At 40.8% G+C, this 21,664-nt stretch overlaps 1 protein-coding gene across 1 annotated transcript; it reads right to left on the reverse strand.

Moving 5' to 3' along the window:
- Positions 1-1,430: 1,430 nt before the first annotated feature.
- tmem214 (transmembrane protein 214) lies at positions 1,431-21,030 on the reverse strand. Its single transcript, XM_034200195.1, has 17 exons — positions 20,724-21,030; positions 12,646-12,839; positions 11,559-11,709; positions 11,244-11,378; positions 9,534-9,616; positions 9,269-9,374; positions 8,216-8,297; positions 7,830-7,931; positions 7,348-7,489; positions 6,209-6,300; positions 4,948-4,996; positions 4,668-4,775; positions 4,454-4,571; positions 3,403-3,499; positions 3,085-3,253; positions 2,838-2,989; positions 1,431-2,517 (listed from the first exon to the last, which is right to left on the reverse strand). The coding sequence occupies exons 1-17, from the start codon at positions 20,881-20,883 to the stop codon at positions 2,391-2,393; spliced, it is 2,067 nt and encodes a 688-aa protein (XP_034056086.1). The 5' UTR covers positions 20,884-21,030; the 3' UTR covers positions 1,431-2,390.
- Between the last annotated feature and the right edge of the window lie 634 nt (positions 21,031-21,664).

Consider the following 21,664-nt stretch of genomic DNA (forward strand, 5'->3'; position numbering starts at 1 on the left):
AATAAAGTAATCTAATCTAATCTTATTTGATTTAGTTGCAGTCCGCCAGCTTGAACGGATCACTATAGCCTATTTGTGATGCTAATGGTAACCAACATTTCCCCCTGGATTCTCGTTAAATCATTATTTCTTTGCACTCAATATTGCCTATCTTCTTTACTCGATCCTTGCCCAGATTCATGGCCCCTACATGGGAGGGGGGAGGACGAAGTACCAGCCATTGACTTTAGCCAAATAATTCAAAAGAAAAATTAACAAAATGTACTGAAAGACCAATTTTTATTTTAAGGTGCCTATACTTCTTTTAAATTAAACCTTCATACCATACATGAGATATTAGGAATACAATATTAATATTGTCAATATAAAGGAATTGAGCCACTCTTAAAAGTTAACCTTTTATTTTCTTATTGTCTGAACGCATTTATTAAACTCATTCTTCCCTTCTCATATTCACAGTGTGGATCAATTGAGACAGCGTGGAGAGGAGCCCAGAGCTGCAGAGACTGTACAAGCATTCCAGTTTCCTGTGACCTACATCTTGACATTGTAGTGAGAATCTATAATATGTAAAATGTTTTTTATTAGTTTTTATTTGAACAAAATGTCATATTTATTCATAATTTTTTTTGTGAGTCAGGGAATGTCCTCTTTTGTTGAAAAGAAACAATTAAAAAAAATAAAATGTAAATAAATCTTTCCGATTCCTATCATGCTATTTTTAGGCAATAGCATAGGTCTCAGATATATAAAAAAACATGTCTATGAAGTGTTTTGCTCAAAATACCAAACAGATCACCCATTCTAGGCATGCCTCATATCCCTCTATTTCACTTCCTGTTTCAAAAGTGCTGATTTTGGGTATAAAGCTTCTTTTTTTTTTTTAAAAAGGAGGGGTCTGAGCTCATGCGGGACCCGGCAGCTACCGTCTAAACTAAATGCTGCCGTGATGAAACGCCATATCATGGATTATCAAGGATTGTCTCTGAAACAGTTTGGAGCTCAAAGGCTTTCTCTCTTGCCGGTTATACCACAAGGTGAGTTCCTTTTTACTTCCTGCTTCTTCACACACATGCTCTCCAGCACAGGTTAGCTCTGAGTGTTAGCGATGCTAATGTAAACACCGACCATATTACGTCCAAAACAGCCGGGCATTGTTTCTGATAGCAACGTTTCTGATTGGGCCGTGGGTCCACATTTCTGATATTACGTCATATCGGACGCAAATCTGCATCAGCTCCGTTGTTCCCCCGTTTTTAGAGATTTGGGTACGGAGGAAAAGAGAGAGGGTTTTATTTTCTGACGCTGCGCGAGTTCCCCGACACACCGGGGACACATATTTATGTATAAAAGACATAAAGTGCCTTTTGCATGATAGGTCCCCTTTAAAATCAGAGACTTCGCTTGAGAGAAACCGATAAAACACACAGTGAGGTTGAAGTCTTTATTATAAATCATTTACATTACAAAGTAAGACATTAGTCATTGCCATATCCATCCAAACATCTTGCTAAGGGTTAGTGAATGAGCTGGTTAGAAATGTTAGGATTATTCTTAAGTGATAGCCTGCCGTACGGGGCAGACGTTGGCACGGGTTTTAACATGATCCCGTTATTTAGAACAAGCTTGTTGATCCACACAAACACACAATATCATCAGCCTTCAAGTATGAGTACACTGCTTTTCGCAGATGGCGAGTGAAACAGCAGAAAGATGACGAAGCAGCAACGAGAAGATGTGCAGGACAGACAAGACAGCAGGTAGACTTCTTCTTCTTCTTCTTCTTCTTGACTTATATGACCTTTACCCATAACATGTTTTGCTTTACATATTGGACAGACTTTCAGGTTTGTTGAAGGGTTGACTGACCCCAGACTCAGACAATAATATGTGATGAAGCTGATGAGGCTTGCAGCAGCTTTGAGAAGTCTGGAATATCTTTTTGGGTTACCTGCTCGTTTCCAAGTTTTTTTACATAATACTTTTTTATATATCTTTAAATAAAAATGGGTTATAAATCATCTACAAACCTACATTTTTTTTATAAATTACACAATCTGTTTAACCCAAAAGGTTAACGCAACAGCTGAAATTTGCAGTAGATAACTCAGGGAGAGAGAAAAAGAGAGAGAGAGAGAGAGAGAGAGAGAGAGAGAGAGAGAGAGATAAGACCTCGGCGTCCAGCAGTGACATAACGATTGGTAGAAAAAAATATTATACAACATCAAACTGATTTAAAAATGTAGTCAAAACAAGATGGAAGAGTCCTTTTGAGTGAGAGTTTGTTTGTCTGACCCCACAGTGTCCAGTCACGGCTTGAGAGGCAGCCTCATTTTGGGTCAGTGTGTGTGTACATAACTTCATGTGTGTATTTTGTGTCTGGGAAGTCATCACGCTCGTGTCAGCAGCTCATGAGCCCACGTCTTGACGGCCGAGGTGGTGTGTTGCAGCAGCTGCCACGTGGAGTTGGTGAAGGACAGAGCGTGGCCCTGCAGACATGAGACAGAAACCTCGCCGCTGCAGGAGAGAAGAGAACAGGAAGGAATGTTTGAGGGTTAGTCCTTCAACTAACGAACGTGCAATGACGGGGTATATGCAGGAATCCTGAGGTCAAATGTAATTCCTCTTAAGACCTTTTTTAAGACCCTTTCCGTACATTTTAAGACCTCATCGCCACTTTCATCTCTTCAATTATCATAATTAAAGAAGTATTGCTCACTTAGACCGACATTTTAAAGTATTTTTCAAAAACATACAGTGGGTGAAGTAAGACTTGGATTTGGAGATGAAGCTGCCATTTTTAATTAAATGTGAAAAGAAGCTCTTAAGTTACTGACTTGCAGGACTCTTGTAGCTTTGTCCACGCTCGCTGTAGCAGTTCAGAAATGAAAGCCAGCGCGGGCAGAATGTAGTTCTGATGGAGCGAGAGGAGCAGCTCCTTCAGATACGCCAACGCCGTGAACACGCTGTCGGGAGTGTTGGTGATCACCTGAGGAACATACAAGTTCAATAAATACGATACAACTGTTTACAACTCTTCGGATTCAAAGAGGTAAACATCGAGGGACAGTTTTCCAGCCTTACCCAATCGATGGCCTGTGGCGTCTTTTCTTTGGCCCAGAGAATAAACTGTGTTGTGTTTTCAGAGATGAAGATGGCTGCTGTTTTTGTCTTTTCCATGCCTTGGTCCATTAGCGGCCCCAAAACCCGAGCACACTCGGAGTAATAATGAGGAGTGTTGGTCTCCAACCAGCTACAGAACATCGAGAAACACCAATTAAAAACGTCAAGTCAAATGATGACAATTAGTTTGTGGGAGGGAAGAGTTAGACATGTTGGTCTAATGCTTGCTTTACTTACACACACGTTATGGCATAAGCATGTAAGAGTGTGAGGTCGTACCTGAAGCCCTGTGATGAGTACACTTTTATTTTGCTCAAGGCCTGCTGAGATACGGCTGTGACCCCTGAGTTGCGCAGATGCAAGGCTGTGGTGGATTCTGAAACACACAACACGCATTGTAAGACCTCAAAAACAGGAAGGAAATATTAACACTCTTTACAACATCAGGAGGATACGTCCCCAGCTGACCCAGAGAGCCACGCAGCGTCTGGCCCAGGCTCTCGTCATCTCACGCCTAGACTACTGCAACTCCCTCCTGGCTGGTCTACCTGCATGTGCCATCCGACCTCTGCAGCTCATCCAGAATGCAGCGGCTCGTCTGGTCTTCAACCTTCCTAAATTCTCCCACACCACTCCGCTCCTCCGCTCCCTTCACTGGCTTCCGGTAACTGCTAGAATCCACTTCAAGACACTGGTACTTGCTTACCGTGCTGCGAATGGATCTGGCCCTTCGTACATCCAGGACATGGTTAAACCGTACACCCCAGCGCGTGCACTACGCTCTGCATCAGCCAAACGACTCGCTGCGCCCTCGCTATGAGGGGGACCCAAGTTCCCATCAGCAAAAACACGTGGGTTTGCTGTCCTGGCTCCAAGATGGTGGAATGAGCTCCCCATTGACATCAGGACAGCAGATAGCTTACACACCTTCCGGCGCAAACTAAAAACTCATCTCTTTCGACTCCACTTCGAGCGATAGAACTATTAACAAAGCACTTATATACTAATAAAGGACTGGCTTACCTAAAGCCAGTTGAGTAGCACTTGAAATGTTTGGCTCTATGAAACCTGATGTACTTATATGATTCTGTTTTCTTCAAGGTTGTGTCTTCTTAGTCGAATGCACTTATTGTGAGTCGCTTTGGATAAAAGCATCAGCTAAATGCAATGTAATGACCTAAAGCGTAAATAAAAGCATCAGGTCATGGTTGATGGGTCCAGTATTTTAGATTAGCTACAAACAGACAGATGCAGGGCCGATGAAAAGACAATGGTTCCATTTTTGCAAGCTCTGATATATAAAAATAACGATAAACTCAAGAAGACTGACCTGCGAAGGAGCCATGGGATCTGATGTCGTGTGCGATGAAGCCGGCGGCAAACACGAGCAGAACCATGAACATTTTGGACCAGGGGAACCCACGCCCGCGCATCTTCACCTGCAGGTTCTGGAGACACGAGGAAACAAAAATATAATCCTCAATTTGTTAGCTACCTGTATTGTTGTAGCTTAATTCAGGTTACACAGGGACAGTCTGTCTCACCTGGCACAGGTTATTGCAGTCCTGAAGCTCCTGGCATTCAACGGTGTCTTTCATCTCCTCATTGGTCACTCTGAAGGACTGGATCGTTTCTTCAAGGTTGTTCCGGAGCTAAGGATAGTGAAGAAAGCACAAAACACACAAAGATATCATAAAGGAGAGTTTTCCAGAAGATGCTTTCTTCATTTCGAGCCGGACTGATAATGTTCTCAAAATGGAAACATGCCATAATGCTCTAATTAAACTATCTCTAGGGAGATGAGTGTGGCAGGAGGGGTCGTACCTTTGGTGGCAGGATTTTCCAGGACTTCCCTAGATGGTTCAACAGAAGACTTGAGAAAAAAGAAAGAAGAACAAACAGTCAGCCTTATCTATCAGTATTTTAAAAGGCTGAAATCCACAAATGTCAATTTCAAAAGGTCATTTTTATTTACAATTGCATTTTTACTACTTTAAAAATCGTATAGGTTTTATGCTTTTGCCACAGAGCGTCTTCATTTTGTGTTTTCTTTCTATTTCTCATTAGGGCTGCAACAAATGACTAATTTGATAATCCATTAATGAAACGGTTAATCGACTATTCGGACTATTATGCCGTGCACAATTAACGCTCTTATTTAGCCATCAACTTTTAGACTTAGCTTGAGGTTGTTTTAGGCATGTGGAAACTAACAATGAAGACAATACAGATTAATACTTCATTCAAAAATACAAATAGTGAACAAAACTAACATTGCTTTTTATTTAAATTAAATAAATAATATTTCACATCAAAAGAAACAACAGTGTTTTAATAAATCATATTAAATAATCTGATAACAGAACTGTAAACAGAATAGCTGAAACTTTAACAAACTAAATAACTCAGTTTCCTCTAATCATTAACCCATGTTTGTATAATGTAGTTAACTCCGTGTGTTGCTGCTAGCATACAGAACACCTGACGTGGAAACGTTACTCGTGGATGGGGCTACAGAGCTGCTAGAAAGACGGTGCATTCCTCCGTCTGGATGTGGTGCACTTTTGATAAATGTTTAGACAAATTGCTCGTGTTACCGCCCTTACATGCTAAACTCTTATTGCACTTTTGGCAATGAGCATTGTCCAGATGGAGACGGGTAAAGTTTAACCACACCTTGGAGCGCTTAGTTCTCTCCGCCATCTAATGTGTGTGTGTGTTGCATGCATGTTGCAGAGCGTGTGTGTAAACTGTCCCGCCCCCTCGCACACAGACGGGGAGAGAGAGAGAGATCAATACATCATAGACGCATTTTGTAGTCTTATTGCGTATTAGAAACGAGTTGGCGACACTAAGACTGCGATATAATGTTTATGTAGCAGTAATACATATGACATATATATTTTAAATGTCTCCTGTACCGATAAAAAGACATAACGTTGGAGCTTAACGGTGTGTAAAACACACGCGATGACGTCACCAACGAATCGACGACTGGATTAGTTGGCAACTAATTTGGTCATCGATTTTAATCGATTAAGTCGATTAGTTGTTGCACCCCTATTTCTCATGTTCAATGACTCACCTGGACTGGGGTAAGTGTTTGGTGTAGAGCTGCCTCCACACTCCCAGACTCTGGACATCCACACACAAACACTCGGTCATACTGCCGAGCAGCTGCAGAGAAACACAACAGACAGAAAGAGAACTTTAACTCTGGAGGATGTGATATTCAACTTCCAGAAAACAGCTCAAGATCACACCCTACTCTAAAATATGTTTTAAGAATCGATATTAGTTTAGACTGATTTTATTCATTGATTTTTTAAACACAGAGATCAGAAATCCAAAGACCATTTTAAAAGTGGCTTGGAGTTGCTGACTTGTGGTTACTAGGGCTGTCCCGAATACCTTTTTTCGGGCTCCGGATATTCGGTATTAATCAGCAGCGAATATTCGGATATTCGGCGCGAGCTTCAACACGTGTATTTCGGTTTATTCAAGGCATTCATTTTGTTATTCTACAGTATTGGTGTTTTATAGTTATTTGTTAATGTAAATAACCCAATTTATGTTCTTTGAAATTGAAAAGGATATTGTGTTTGTTACTTTCGTTGCAGTTGTATATGTCTTAAGTGTAATTTGGCTTGGCTTCCTATTTTGTATGGACATGCTTTTATTTTGAAGGAGAGTTAGCACTGTTGACAGGAAGTTGTTGTTGCTATGGAAACAACGTGACGGACAAAAGGACCGGAGATTAACGGAGAAAAGTCATATCTAGGCCTACATATAAAGACGGAGAAAGTAAAGGATAACGTTTATGGCTAAGTGTTAGCACCCCCCGAAGAGGCACAAGCTCTTACGTTGATATTGGAAATGCGGCTGCCAAAAAAAAAGAATATCCGAATAACGAAATTGAAAAACGAATAGTGGGCAAACGGCCGAATATTCGGATACAGCCCTAGTGGTTACACACATTTTCATTTTTAAAATCATTTTTCCAGACTAATTACAAGCCGAGCCATTTGCAGATATGTTATCTTGACTTTTTTTGACACATGTCACCATAATTATACTATTAACAACATAGCGTATAATAGGTCGCTCGTCAGTAGGATTTATGCTACAGCACTGAACTAAAGCACCCTCAGACTACTGTAGCAGAAGATCAGTGTGTATGTGTGTGTGTGTGTGTGTGTGTGTGTGTGTGTGTGTGTGTGTTACCTCTCTCTTCATATCATCTGGGCAGTGTGGTGTGGCTCTGGACAGAAATGACGGCAGGTATGTGTGTAATGTGCTCTCGGGTTTGGCTCCGAATGCGAGGGCCTTGAGTCGAGGGTACAGACGCCTCAGCTGATCCTGCAGACTGAACACAAACAAAACATGTTACTTTATCACTTTTTAAATCGAAAACAGTTACCGTCAGAAAAACAACAAGCGAGCTATTGATGACACATTCAAATGTACCTGTCATTTGAGATGGATGTCACGTTTTATGGAGATATGAATGGTAACTATTCAGGTGGAAACTGTTGGGATAATGGCCTAATGGGATAAGTAACAAGAGCCATGGCATTTTCTCCAAAGATAGCCTTGTGGTTGTTTGATAAAGTATTTGAGGCTAGGCATCAAGGATAATTCACAACCATCTGTAAATGTGAAAATGATGTGACCGGGTTTCATTGTTTGCATTGTGTGACATTTACCCTGATGAGAGGGCGTTCTTGGGCATGAAGGCGAAATCCAGTAAAGGAAAGAACTCTTTGGGCCCCATGATGCCAAATCCCTTTGTCAGGTTGGCATGAAGTCTGGGGAGAAAGAGAACAATTAGCACACATTTAGGTGTGATGGCATGGATTAATTTAGTCACACATTAAAAGCAAGTATACCTAAACTGTTAAAAGCCTAAAGAATCCGTAGTAAATGCAAAGGGCATTGAAAGTAAAGTCAAACGAAGAAGAATATATTTGGTTGTCGCACTTAACATTTTAATTGTAGCTTAGTGTAATAAAAATAAAAGGTGTTTGTTGTATTTGACATGACCTAGCGGAAAATCTAATAAATTAGCAATATATATGTGAGGAAGACTTACAGGAGAAGTCTCTCCAGATATGCGATGGCATATGAAGACAAGGACTTCACTCCGAGCACAGGAAGCATGATGCCCAGCCACACTGAAACACACAATAACGAAGTTCATTAATCACGGGGCCTTTAAGTTCCGGCCTTAAACGTGTCAACAGCCTGCCTTTTCGGACTTCAATTTAAAAAAGCCAGGAGCAGGAGAAAAACATGGCACTTATATCTTATGAAAGGAAAATATATCATCAAGTCACACGTCTGTAACTTTAAATACACTCAGCTGTAATCGTTATCGTGACATTTACTGTCGCTATTATAAGAGCTAATGTTGCCTACTTTATTGCATATCCCACTGGAAATATTTCAATATCAGGTCAGTGTGGGGCTCAGACAGGAACATCTTGGGTTGCTTAAACAAGATTAAAGTGTTGCTGAATATAGTTATCCATCACATTTTAGCCAGGCTATTCAATTAGTTATACTAAGATCAAGATAACACGAGGGACATTTTGTACTTGAACCTAAGTAAACTTGAGTCGACAGCGCTTGTCTTTTCTTGCCTCGGGTAAATGGAAATGTACTCAGTCATTTTATTTTGCAGAAGGAGGTCGTTATATAATCTTTAAAGAATATTTGCCCTCCCACTCTCTGCCACCCACATCTTGGAGTCAGTAAAGACCAGGCCCAGAGTTTGAGCTCACAGTGGATGTGTTGCTGCTCTAAATGTGCACTGTTGATTCATTTGGATACAAGCGTCTAACAAGTGACATGTCATTTGAACACAGAATTGATGTCAGCACATTTAGTTGGGAAAGTGGGAGAAAGGAGAGACACAGGCTGGGACTAATGGAGTGGACATGATGTGGAAACACTGTCTAGAATCTAGATATTTAAAGGAGTGTGTGTGTGTGAGAGAGAGAGAGAGAGAGAGAGAGAATGTGTGTGTGTGAGAGAGAGAGAGAGAGAAAGAATGTGTGTGAGTGTGAGTGTGTGTGAGAGAGAGAGAGAGAGTGTGAATGTGTGTGAGTGTGTGTGTGTGTGTGTGTTGTGTGTTGTGTGTTACCTCTTAGTCCCTGGCTAAGGTCGTAAAATCCAGCTTGGCCAAGAGCCCACATGATGGTCAAACACTTCACTGGACGATTCTGAACAGATCGCAGTAACTCCAAATACTAGACAAGACCGGCAAGAACAAGAGAAAGTTCAACATTATATTGCAAAGAAATCCCCAGCACAATCGACGAGTTTCAGAAGGGAAAGCAATTGTTTTATTTGTACTTTTACTTCAATAAAGTTGTTTTAGAGCAATGGACTGAAGGACACACACTCACCTCTGGCAGGTTTTGTGTCGCCATCCTGGGTTTGTCCTGCAGGATCGCCTGGATGCAAACTCTGTAGCCATGAAGAGGTTCTCCTGCAGACAAAGAGAGAAAGGTGTTTCTTGTCAGTTCTTTAACTGTACACACACACACACACACACACACACACACACACACACACACACACACACACACACACACACACACACACACACACACACACACACACACACACACACACACACACACACACACACACACACACACACACACACACACACACACCACACACACACACACACACACACACACACACACACACACACACACACACACACACACACACACACACACACACACACACACACACACACACACACACACACACACACACACACACACACACACACACACACACACACACACACACACACACCACACACACACACACACACACACACACACACACACACACACACACACACACACACACACACACACACACACACACACACACACACACACACACACACACACACACACACACACACACACACACGTTATTGGCCTTTTTCAACAGTTCTTATTGAATGAAACTACCATAAACTAGTTTTAACACAGGACTGAGACTAAATATAGAAAAATTTAACAATTGATCAAATCAGGATGAAAAACGTTCATGTAATCAAATTGTGATGATTTAAAGGTCACCTATCGTGCTATTTTTAGGCAATAGCATAGGTCTCAGATATATAAAAAGATATAAAAAACATGTCTATAAAGTGTTTTGCTCAAAATACCAAACAGATCACCCATTCTAGCCATGCCTCATATCCCTCTATTTCACTTCCTGTTTCAAAAGTGCTGATTTGGGTAAAAAGCTTTAAAAAAACAAACAAATTGATACAAAATCAAAAAGGGAGGGGTCTGAGCTCATGAGGGACCCGGCAGCTACTGTCTAAACTAAATGCTGCCGTGATGAAACGCCATATCATGGATTATCAAGGATTCTCTCTGAAACAGTTTGGAGCTCAAAGGCTTTCTCTCTTGCTGGTTATACCACAAGGTGAGTTCCTTTTCATTTCCTGCTTCTTCACACACATGCTCTCCAGTACAGGTTAGCTCTGAGTGTTAGCGATGCTAATGTAAACACCGACCATATTACGTCCAAAACAGTCGGGCATTGTTTCTGATAGCAACTTTCTGATATTACGTCATATCGGACGCAAATCTGGATCAGCTCCGTTGTAGCCTCGTTTTTAGAGATTTAGATACGGAGGAAAAGAGAGAGGGTTTTATTTTCTGACGCTGCGTGAGTTCCCTGACACACCGGGGACACATATTTATGTATAAAAAGACATCAAAAAGTGCATTTTGCATGATAGGTCCCCTTTAAGTCACTTTTCTCTCTCCCCTTATTACTGCTGTGAAATAAAGGCAACAAGGTTACTTTAAAATATAGTAAAGTCAATTATTTATACACATATCAGCAGCATCTTAATGTTTGTTTCTTCCATAAGTACCAAAATTACATTCCAGAAGTAAGCACGGTGACTTTTAGCGCTTTAAATGTCAGCCAAGGTCTGTGTTATTGTTACATATTATATATTTGATCTGCTGTGGTGTCATGTTGCAATTATGTGAGTGAACTAAATAACTATACATGACATCACCGTCCCTTATGTTTTGATCCACAGCACAAACCACTTCTCTTTGACCCACCTGACTGTCTGTCCATCTCCCTGAGCATCGTATAAACACAGTGGTCCAAGAAATCTGGCAGAATGTCACTGCAGCGTCCGATGAGGGCTTTGATCACAGTCTTCAGCTCTTTTCCTGCAAGGCAGTATGGGTAGTCTGGGGACAGAAACAAAAAAAGTTGGACTCATACAAGTATTTCGAATTGTCCTGCAGAAATGTTTCACGTCAGACTGTTTAGTACAAATAAACTCAAGTCAAAATAAGTCCTAAAGGGATATATTGAGTGTGCGGTGAATTTGATCTTTACTCCGCCTTTAAATCCTGAGTTTGACTGACCGTGAGCGTAGCTGCTGAGCGTGGGCTCGCTCTCTGGAGCAGTCAGATTGAGGTTGAGGTATCCTGCCAGGTCTTTGACCCACACTGAAGGGTTTTCTGGGAACAGAGTTTGACTGCGAGCCAACTGCTGCTTGAGGTCCGCAACATCCAACTACAAAGACAACAAGGAAGAGAAACATGTAAGGCTGTACACGGAGAAACAACCGGTCCATTATGCAAAGTGGGTTTCAGCATGTGATGTTCAACTTGGAAGATGCTACAATGCAGCATTGATTGTGTGCGTGTGTGGATGGAGTTATTTATAGCTTTTGCAAAGTCAATAACATCATTTCTTCTGTCTAGTCACGAAAAGCTAAATTGTGACGATGATAAATAATCAGGTTTTTCTAAAAACTCATAGTTTTAAGGCAAAAAGCACACAGAGGGGATTTACAAAAGGATTGCACAGCTTTTGTAGCCACTAAAACTGTACAAATAAGACCAAAGAATACCGTATGAGTGTCTAAGCACCTTCAAAGGATGAAATGCTTTCTATGCAAAAGAGCATTATTGCAAAAACAGTTACATAGATGTGTGCTAAAAGCCACAAGCAGTTACAGTGACATAGTTAGCGTAGAACTGGTGGTATCATTTATAAGAGGGGTCACGACAGCAGTGAATTTAGGCATGGTCACGCTTCCCTTCATATATTTTTTGATGGAGGTGGAAAGACAGTTGGTTCATGGAAACACATGACTAAAGCTCCCGTACATGGCATTTTTAAATAACAGATAAACTAATGGTTAGATTCCCTGTCCCTACTCCAACACAGCACCATCGCACTCATCTGCAAAACTCTACGGGCGTCTATCCGCTGTAACATCGTTAGCACATTATCATTAGAGAGTTGGACCTTTGAGGGTACCAGGTGTTAAGGAGGTGTTAATGAGGCACCAGGGAATATTTAGCAGAATCTTTAAAAATAGTTTAATAATAGCTTCTATTTAACTGCAAGAAATACAAATGTTCAGCTTTTATACAAGCTACATTTCAATGTCTCAAAGGCTGTCAGGATGAGATAGTAAAGAGGTGTGTGTGCATTACTCACGGTTTTGAACGATTCCTCGAGGGTCTTGCGAGTTGCGTGGCTGACTGGGCTGCTGGGCTGGGGTTTCCTGGGTGGTTTACTCGAGGAGGGTTTCTTATTTTCCGTCTCGGCTGGTGGTGGAACCTGCTCCTTGTTCTGTTTCTTTGCCATCTTCTCAAAACTGTCATAAATGGTCTCCGACATCTTCAGGGGAGCTGAAAAGAAACAAGGGAAACTAAGACGCGTGCAGATATGTGCTTCTTTACTTCGATTGGTTTGTTTTAAATGCAGCAAAAGCATTTTCTATGGTCTCCAACAGTTTCTTCATATGCGACCCGTGTCCTGATAATGAAGTTAATCCATGAAACCATGGCCGTCCCCTGCCTGTGGCTCCCTCCCCTCACATTCAGTGCGTCCTCCCTCCCTCTATGACTTGCATAATACGCTGTTATTATCCAGGACGAAATTCATGCAACACTTATTACAATCCACGAAGGAATAGAGTTAAGCACCAGCAGCAAGTATTCCCCTGTGTGTTACTCATTAGGACCCGATTTGTAAACAACTTCCACTTGAACTAAGCACATTATGAGAGATTGACCAACACCAATATACCCGTCTAATAAGTTGGCAAAGACCAAATATTTTAAGCCTATATTAGACTACTACGCAAACACAATTTTGGGTATACAATTCTTCTGCAGAACTTTCAGATGAAGCTCCATAACAATGCTACAGTAACTCACACAGCACAGACACGTACAGTATTTAAGGCCACGCGGCTGCACACAGGAGTCCCAGTCAGACCTCCCCACACACTCCAGTCGGTGTTGGCAGAGCTCACCAGTTGTTCACGGATCATTCAGCTGTACAGGCTGCTGACAAACCTAAATCTATATCTGGTCAGTACAACACAGGGCTGTGACGCAGCGTTTCATCACACCCTGGATTCAGTTCCCTATTCAAATGTTGAGGCAGGATCACCTTTCACTTCCCTGAACTGAACACTGAAGCCAGTTGTCTGGATTGCTTAGTATGCATTACCAGAGTTTAACAGTGAGGGAAGTACTGAAAGACTGAGTAATGAGGTAAGCCGACCAAGGTGTTCACGTCTATGAATACTACAAACTAATATCCATACACGTGTCAGGAAGTCAATCCTTTCCAGCAGCAGCTCCTGACATGAGGACCTGCTGCATACAGTAACCAAGGGAACACATGAGGCCACTCTACTGAACACAGGGAAATGGTAAAATATGTAAATGACAGCTTTATACATGTGTGCTCGGACCCAAGTTAAATTACAAGTCAATTCCAGGACCAGGACTATAATGATCTCCTTTCAAATGAATTCATTTAGATTCTGCCCTATAAAAGAAACTTGAGGCCACTCTACTGTGAGTACAATCATCTTAATTGTAAGGACAGTCAACTTGCATTGCTAATGAACGTCTTTTAGCCAACAGACTGATTTCCCTCAATTGGAGGCGGTACTTGATGAGATGTACACTATGTGATGTTATGTATTTAAAAAGGGAAAAATATATAATGTTCGTTCAAAAAGGATAATTTTAGCAGTGTGTTGAAACTGTGAGATCGGTTGTTTGCTATAGAATGTCTTACTCAAAACCAGTCACATGCAAAACCACACACCTCCTCTATAATGTTCTTTTTTGCTGACACCTTACTATCGTTCTTTACTTGATTTCCTGTACTTAAAAAAATGTAAAAACGACCAATCAAAGTTGGGAAAGAAATACGTGGTTTTGAGATCCTCAAACGGCTTTGTTCTATATTAATGGTTTTGAGCCAGACTAAACAAGAACAGCGTTTATCAACGTTTTGGTGTTGACAATATATTCATCAAATCAATGACCATTTCCATGAAAGCCTCTATGAGCCATAAACCAGAGAAGGTTTCCACTTCTTCAAGCGTCATGTCTCCATTGAGTCATCATCGAAGACGGACAGACACAATCACTGTACTAAATTCACCCCCCCCCCCGCCCCGCCCCCTCAAGCAACCTTTAAAAAACCGATAAGGATATTTGACGAGCGCTTGAGTGAACCGAGTGAACGAGGGGCGGATTTTGGTGGCAGCTTTGGTGTCTGTGAGCAGAGGGTCTTCGTGGTCTGCTGGGGTGTAATCGGAGTAGATGCACCCAACATGGCCCTCTCACAGGGTGGGTGGACTGGGAATGGATTTTCACACCAGCAGAAGAATAGCTGACAGGATTCTTCACATATAGACACAGAGCAAACCCCTTTCAGATATTTCTCAACAACAGCCAGGCTTGTGTCGCTTGTTTTTACTTGCAGATTGCATGTTTAATTAGGTGTTCAAAGTCAACTTTATTGTCCATCTTTCAGTTTGTGTGTACAGACCGAGAGATCGAAATACTCTTTCCCACAATCCCGAATACAAAAATATTTATAAAAATATGTATATCCTATATATACACAAACACATTTAGACATAAATAAAAGCAAACAATCAATATATACAAAATAACAGTCACTTCAATATCTTGGGGACATGTTGGTGAGACTTTCATGCCAACAAATGCTTCGATGTAACTGTTACACATAACATGAATTGAACTAAACATTTAATAAACCAACAATAACGGTTTGAATGACGTCTATTTTTGTCATCTTCCCAAGTTAGGGTCCCCTCAAAGTATGTGGCTTGTAAACCTACGTGTTGGACTGCACTTAATCTCTTCTGTTGAAACTAGAGCTGTGGTCAGACATCCTAGAACTTGTCTGGACATGATGTGACAAGTTCAATCTAAGTTTCAAATCAGCTGTCGTAAATATGACCTTCTCAAGGGGAAGTTGTGTATATGATGCATTGCAATAAATCCGGTAGATTTAGAAAGATACAGAATATTAAGAGGGAAGATAGAGTAAATAATCAAGGTTATCCGAGTGATGTTCCTAGTCTTGGTTACGTTATCTCACTCTTATTTTATATTTGTTAACCGTTGCAATATTTAGGTATTTGGTCAGAGATACTGTGAATATTTTACTTTCTCTACATGACCCATGCCTCATGTAAGTGTTGTAGGCATTTAAGTTAATGAATCTAAATAACTAATATTTCAGTATTTATCTATTTCTTTCTGGTAAAGCTCATGGTTAGTTTCTGAGAAAAGTATTAGCTTGATTACACCAAGTCAATACTAGACATTTTAGGATAGTTCACGATAAGAACTATAGTCGTTGAAGAATTTAAAAGCATTTGCCAAAAAGAGAAATGTATTTGTTTGAAATAAAACCTTGAAATCACCTTTAAACTGACCCGGTCACGGTCACTGTGATCAGACAGACTTTGGACCGGCTGGTTCTCTGATAAAACTGGTGCGTAAACAAATAGCGGTGGAAAAAAAGATTAAAATGTGCTGCAAAGAGAGGGTGTGGTAAATACAGACAGTTTTTGCCAGGTTTACTGAATGTAATGAATAAAAAACAATCAATCCATCAAAGGTTTTTCATTTGAAGTAGGCCATACTGAATCATCACACAGTAAAGTGTCACACTGAAGGCTTTTATTGTCATTCGTACATAGCTACAGTGTAGTTATAGAGAGGCGAAGTCCCGCCCATCTACTTCCGACCCATGGGACCTTATTTCGTATTAAGTATGTATTGAAGTCAATGGAGAGAGAAAGATTATCTTTCGGTCCCATTTGTGCCACGAATTACACATATGATGTTTGTCAATCTTAAAAAATCATTTCCATGTAAAAAAAGTCACAGTTTGTCGTAAAACTGTTGAAATATAAGACTATGAAAAATACGCAACTAGAAAGACTACAAATCCCAGAGTCCCGGTCCCGCATGCTGGCTCTCACGGAACCGACTAACTCCCCTTGTGTGTGTACGTACAGCTCTCAACATGCCCAGACTTGGAGTGATTTTCACCTCGTTTAATACTTTTCGCCTCATTCTGAGAGAAAGAAGTGAAATGTGTCAACGTGACGGCCGTCTTGGTGTGTGGAGCGAGGCGGGAGATATAGGTCATTGAGCAGTTTCACACAAAACAAAGTGTTACTTCACATTGTTGCGACACGTTTTTATTTTTTTGACTTGCAAAATGATATTTTAAATTGACAAACATCATATGTGTAATTCGTGGCACAATTCAAACGGGATCGAAAGATAATCTTTCTCTCTCCATTGACTTCAATACATACTTTTTCAGAAATAAGGTCCCATGGAGGTCCCCCGGAAGGGGAGGGACTTCGCCTCTCTATAAGTGTAGAAATAAGTTGATTAGCTCTTTTCAACCACCACATTCCTTCCCACTCTCTGAACATGTCTGTCCTGGCTCCAGGTCTACTCATTTATATTACACATTCATTTACAGATTTGCAATGTTTTAAGCACAAAATGGATTCGAACATATGCTCCACTCAAGACAGGGGTTGCGTTCCAATAGTCCATTTAGTTTAGGAACCTTCCTAACGGAGTGAAATGACCCGGAAGTCCCTCAGTGGCAGCCATGATAAGTGCCGTTCCAATTCTCCAAATGAAAGGAAAGGAGGTTTCAAACTTCCTTTATAACCTCCTTTAGCTTAGGAACCACTGGACCTCCCTTGATGAAAGGAGAGGAGAAAATGCTGCCCCACAATGCATTGCAGCCGCAGCATTTGCCGTCACTCAACAGTCGGCCGTTCACGGAAACAACCGATTATGACCGAGAAATGATATCATGAAAGTTACGGTGCTTATTAAGCTTTTTAAAACGTATGTGGTAAGTTGCCAAAGTGCTTTGTTCTGAACGTTCATCAGTATTATAATCAAAAAGAGAAATATGAACGTTAGTTTTTACTGAAATGATCAAATAAAGTCAACATCTCACAGTCTTTACTGAGCTGTGTGGTTTGTTCAACTTTTAAAAGATGTTTGAATGGTGATATAGACAGTGATAGATGTTCAGCACTAACGTTTATAATAAATACATTTGTATTGATTTTAAGATATGTTTATAGTTCATACAATCATACGTATTGGGATCATTTGTATTAATGTGGACCGGAGGGAGAGGGTGACGAGCAGAAGTTTCACTTTCCTTTTTTATTTCAATTCCAACTTTGGTCCTGAAGAATATGTTTCTCTGTTGTCCCCGTTCATAAAGCAAAGCAACAGCGTCAGAGCACAGAGTCTCTAGATGAGTCCCTCGTTCTTATTATACATCCATGTTGTAGTCCGCTGTATAGAAAACTGTAGTTTCCATAGTTACCCCACAGCAGCAGACGCACATTCATGACGTCCGCTGGCGCATCATAAACACGTCGGATAGTGAAAGTGCATTCGGATTCTCTAGAGCAGTGGTTCCCAAACGGTGTGCCGCGGAACACTGGTGTGTGTGTGTGTCCGGGTGTGCCGTGGGATTTTGTGACAACCATACATTATTATTGCAATATACAACTACACAACAAATAATTATTTTTTTATTTACTATATCAGTACTTTGTAGCTTTATATGCACGTAATCTGCGCGACTTGTGCGTCCACATCTCCACGTGCAGTGCTGCATAAACATGGCTGAGTCAGCGATAACTCTCGAGGGGTGGAGGTATGCCCATTACTTTGAGTTCGTCCGAAGAATAGACAGGAATGTGACGGTGAGGTGCAAACTGTGTCCAGGCCAGAAGCTGTTATCCACTGCTGGAAACACCACGTGGTCAAACCTCAACACACACCTGCAAAGAACACATGCTAAGGTGAAGCTACCGCACACGCTATTTGTTGTTTGTTTATATCACGTAGTCTGTTCTTCTTCTCTGTCTTCCGGTTGTTGCCTGTTTTGAATGACAAATACACACTACCGCCGCCTGCTGGCAAGGAGAGTTATTGCCACTCACGCATGCGCAGTTCGTACTGGCTCGGCGAGTAAAGTAACGAGTTACTTTATGTAGATAGTAACGAAGTAGTGGAATATATTACTTTTTTTAAAGTAATATGTAATATATTACATTTTTTTAGTAACGACCCCATCTCTGGAGTTGGCGTTCTCTACTCTGGTTTACATGAAGAACAGGAGGTCACGGCTCTCTGTTGAACAGGACTTGCGAGTGGCCCTCTCCTCAGCACCCCGACAGGCACATGTATCTCACTAATTTGTAAATCGGCAAAATATTTACAATAGCACATGTTTCAATGCTGATTGCTGAAATGTTACATTTATAATTTGTAGTTCAGGACCATGGACAATGCAGCTTCCTTGCATTGACAGTTCTCTGTGCTGAATTTCTGCTGAGTTTCCTTTGCCTCATTTTTAATGTTGTGACCTGTCTGGTTTAAATGAGTGTGTTGCTGCTTTGATGAAGCCTAATTTGATACAGTTTCAAATTAATTTCTGAACTTCGTTAATAAATATTTCACGAGTAACATAGTTGTCTTTGTCACATTTTATTTTGCATTAGTAAATAATTATGCACATTTACAGATATTTTACATGATATGAGTGATAACACGTGTTATAAGGGCTATTTTGCACAATAGGTGTGCCTTGAGATTTTTACTTGTCCTTTGGTGTGCCTTGGAAACAAGTTTGGGAACCACTGCTCTAAAGTACCGCAGTCTCTTCTCCTAAGTCCTTTTGAATTCTCCTATCCACTATCCCTCAACCCCGTGACGTTTCACTCGGAGGTCAAGGAATAGGAGATAGGGTTAGAATTTAGGAGCTGATTTTTGGATTATCGGAACGCAACCAGGGCTTCAGGTAATCACCCATGACTCCTCTTTCAACTGATCATCATGCCGACCATCAGCTGATGTTGTGGTGGTCTCAAACTGATTTACATACAGTAAGGCTGGGCTTTTGGGGCTCCCGGATTTCTGGGACTGAGGGTCAGTTCCCCAATTTACCAAATTGTTAATCCAGTCTTGATCCCTGCTCTAGACCTGTCACAGAACTGTGGCAAGTGTTTTAGTTTCATTTTGATTAACAGGTACACTTGTAATGATAAAGAATATATCTATATATATATTATATCAGCATGTTAAAAAAACTGAATATTGCCATCCTTATCCTTTAAAAAGGGGGATACAAGGGATTTGATGCTTTAGCTAAGTGTATTCAAGCCTATAATTCAGAAATGATGTAATAATAAAGTAAAAAACCCTCTGGTTTCTCTTATCAGTCTGTCATGCATATCTTTATTACAACACCACACATGCATTTTATTAATCACAGATTATTATTAGGATATGTTTTGTTGTTTGTCTGCAAAACCAAATAAACTGTCAATCATGTAGTTATTTTTGAGTGAACCCCAAGGAAAAGCAGCTGTAGTTCTGCATCAGCTAATGGGTATCCTGAAAAATCCTAAAATACATTGATGATTCAGCACTGACAGCTGTTCCTTAAGGCGAAGTGGAAAAAAGGGGATGCCCAAGTCATTAGCCTGACATTACACTGTTGAATTACGACGCAACAACAGCACCTTTTACACAAATGTAACGGCAGCAAAAAGACCAAAAGGTCCCACATATGCTACCACAAGCAGCTCCTCAGTGATGACGTTGCTCCTGTTGACACACTGCTAGCAAGCTAACTGCAACCCTTTTTATCCCTACTAGCTCTATGGGAAATAACGACATTGCCCAGAAAGGCCAGTAAGCTTTTATTTTTAAAATGATTATGTCAGCAGAGAAGTTATAAATACAACCACTCACATTAAATGGTAGAATTAGACAACACAAAATTGTGCACGCAGGAAGTAGCTTTACTGCGTGATGCTAATGCTAAAGCTAGCAGGTCGAATCAGTTGACAGCTATGAGAATCCCTTTAATTCTCCCCCGCTTCCATGACTACCATATCCGTTAAGACACCGTTTATATGTCTATCATATCCGTTAAGACACCGTTTCTACTAATATCATAACCGTTAAGACGTCGTTTCCCTGACTATCGTAACCGAGACCGTTTCAATGAATATCATAACCGTTAAGACCCCGTTTCCGTGACTTTCATAACCTTTAAGGCACGGACATGAAAGAGATTATTGAGCTCCATTAGTATCACATTTGTAGTCTTATTTGAACTACTTCTGTGGGGTAAATGGGTCAGCTATTCGGGCCACTTACGTCTGGATGCCAGGATGTTAGATTCTCCCAGGGCTTTCCGTCCACCGGCTCCGGGTTTCTTGTCGCTCAGGTTCTTCCCTCCTCCTCCGGTTGCGCTTGTATTTTTCTTCCCTTTCTTCACCACCTCCCATTTACCAGCTGAGCCATTGTTCGAAGCCATGTTTTTAGTCCTGATACTGGGTCGTTTTTCTAAAGTTGTGCGACTCCTTCCTCCTGCTGAATGAAACAGGACGACTCAAACTGCTCGGATAATTTAACCTTCCGCCTGCCACGTCTCTTTGGTCAGCGTGACGTCAGAGTGATGCGTTCAAAAACCGGTTCAAACCGTTGCCTTCACATTCAAACACGTCTGCGTTTATATCGAAAAAAAATGCATTAAAGGGTTCTCATCTCACACATGATGATTTAAGAACATTTTACCTCCCCACAAAACTAATACACACATAACCACAAAGAATAAATAATTCATTGTATTTTAAGATTACCCTATGTTGGCATCCTGAGTCCTACATTTTAAGACCTTTTATTGTATTGTTTCTATTGTGTTTTTTTTGTATTTTAGATATTTTACTCTCTGTCTGTCTTGTAATTGTATTAATGTTTTAGCACTTTCATTCCTGTTATCTATGAAGCCCATTGAGACAAACGTGTTTTGTGATATTGGGCTATATAAATAAACTTTGATTTATTTACTGTTCTCATCAAGGTGTGGGATCCGAACAGAGTCCTAACAAACCCTTATATTGACACATCATGCAAGCAAACCTTTTTTATACTGTGAACCCTGCACAATCCTCTATTTTGCACATTTCTGCTCAACACTACCTCTTTTAAAAGCTGCATAGCTCTCCACTTGGGTCTGCGCATATTGTGAATTATATTCAAGTGTAGCCTATAAGCTCTTTAAGTCAAGCAATATACAAACAATAGCAATTGTGTTT

This window comes from Gymnodraco acuticeps, unplaced genomic scaffold, assembly GCF_902827175.1.
Source record: "Gymnodraco acuticeps unplaced genomic scaffold, fGymAcu1.1, whole genome shotgun sequence".
Lineage (NCBI taxonomy): Eukaryota > Metazoa > Chordata > Actinopteri > Perciformes > Bathydraconidae > Gymnodraco > Gymnodraco acuticeps.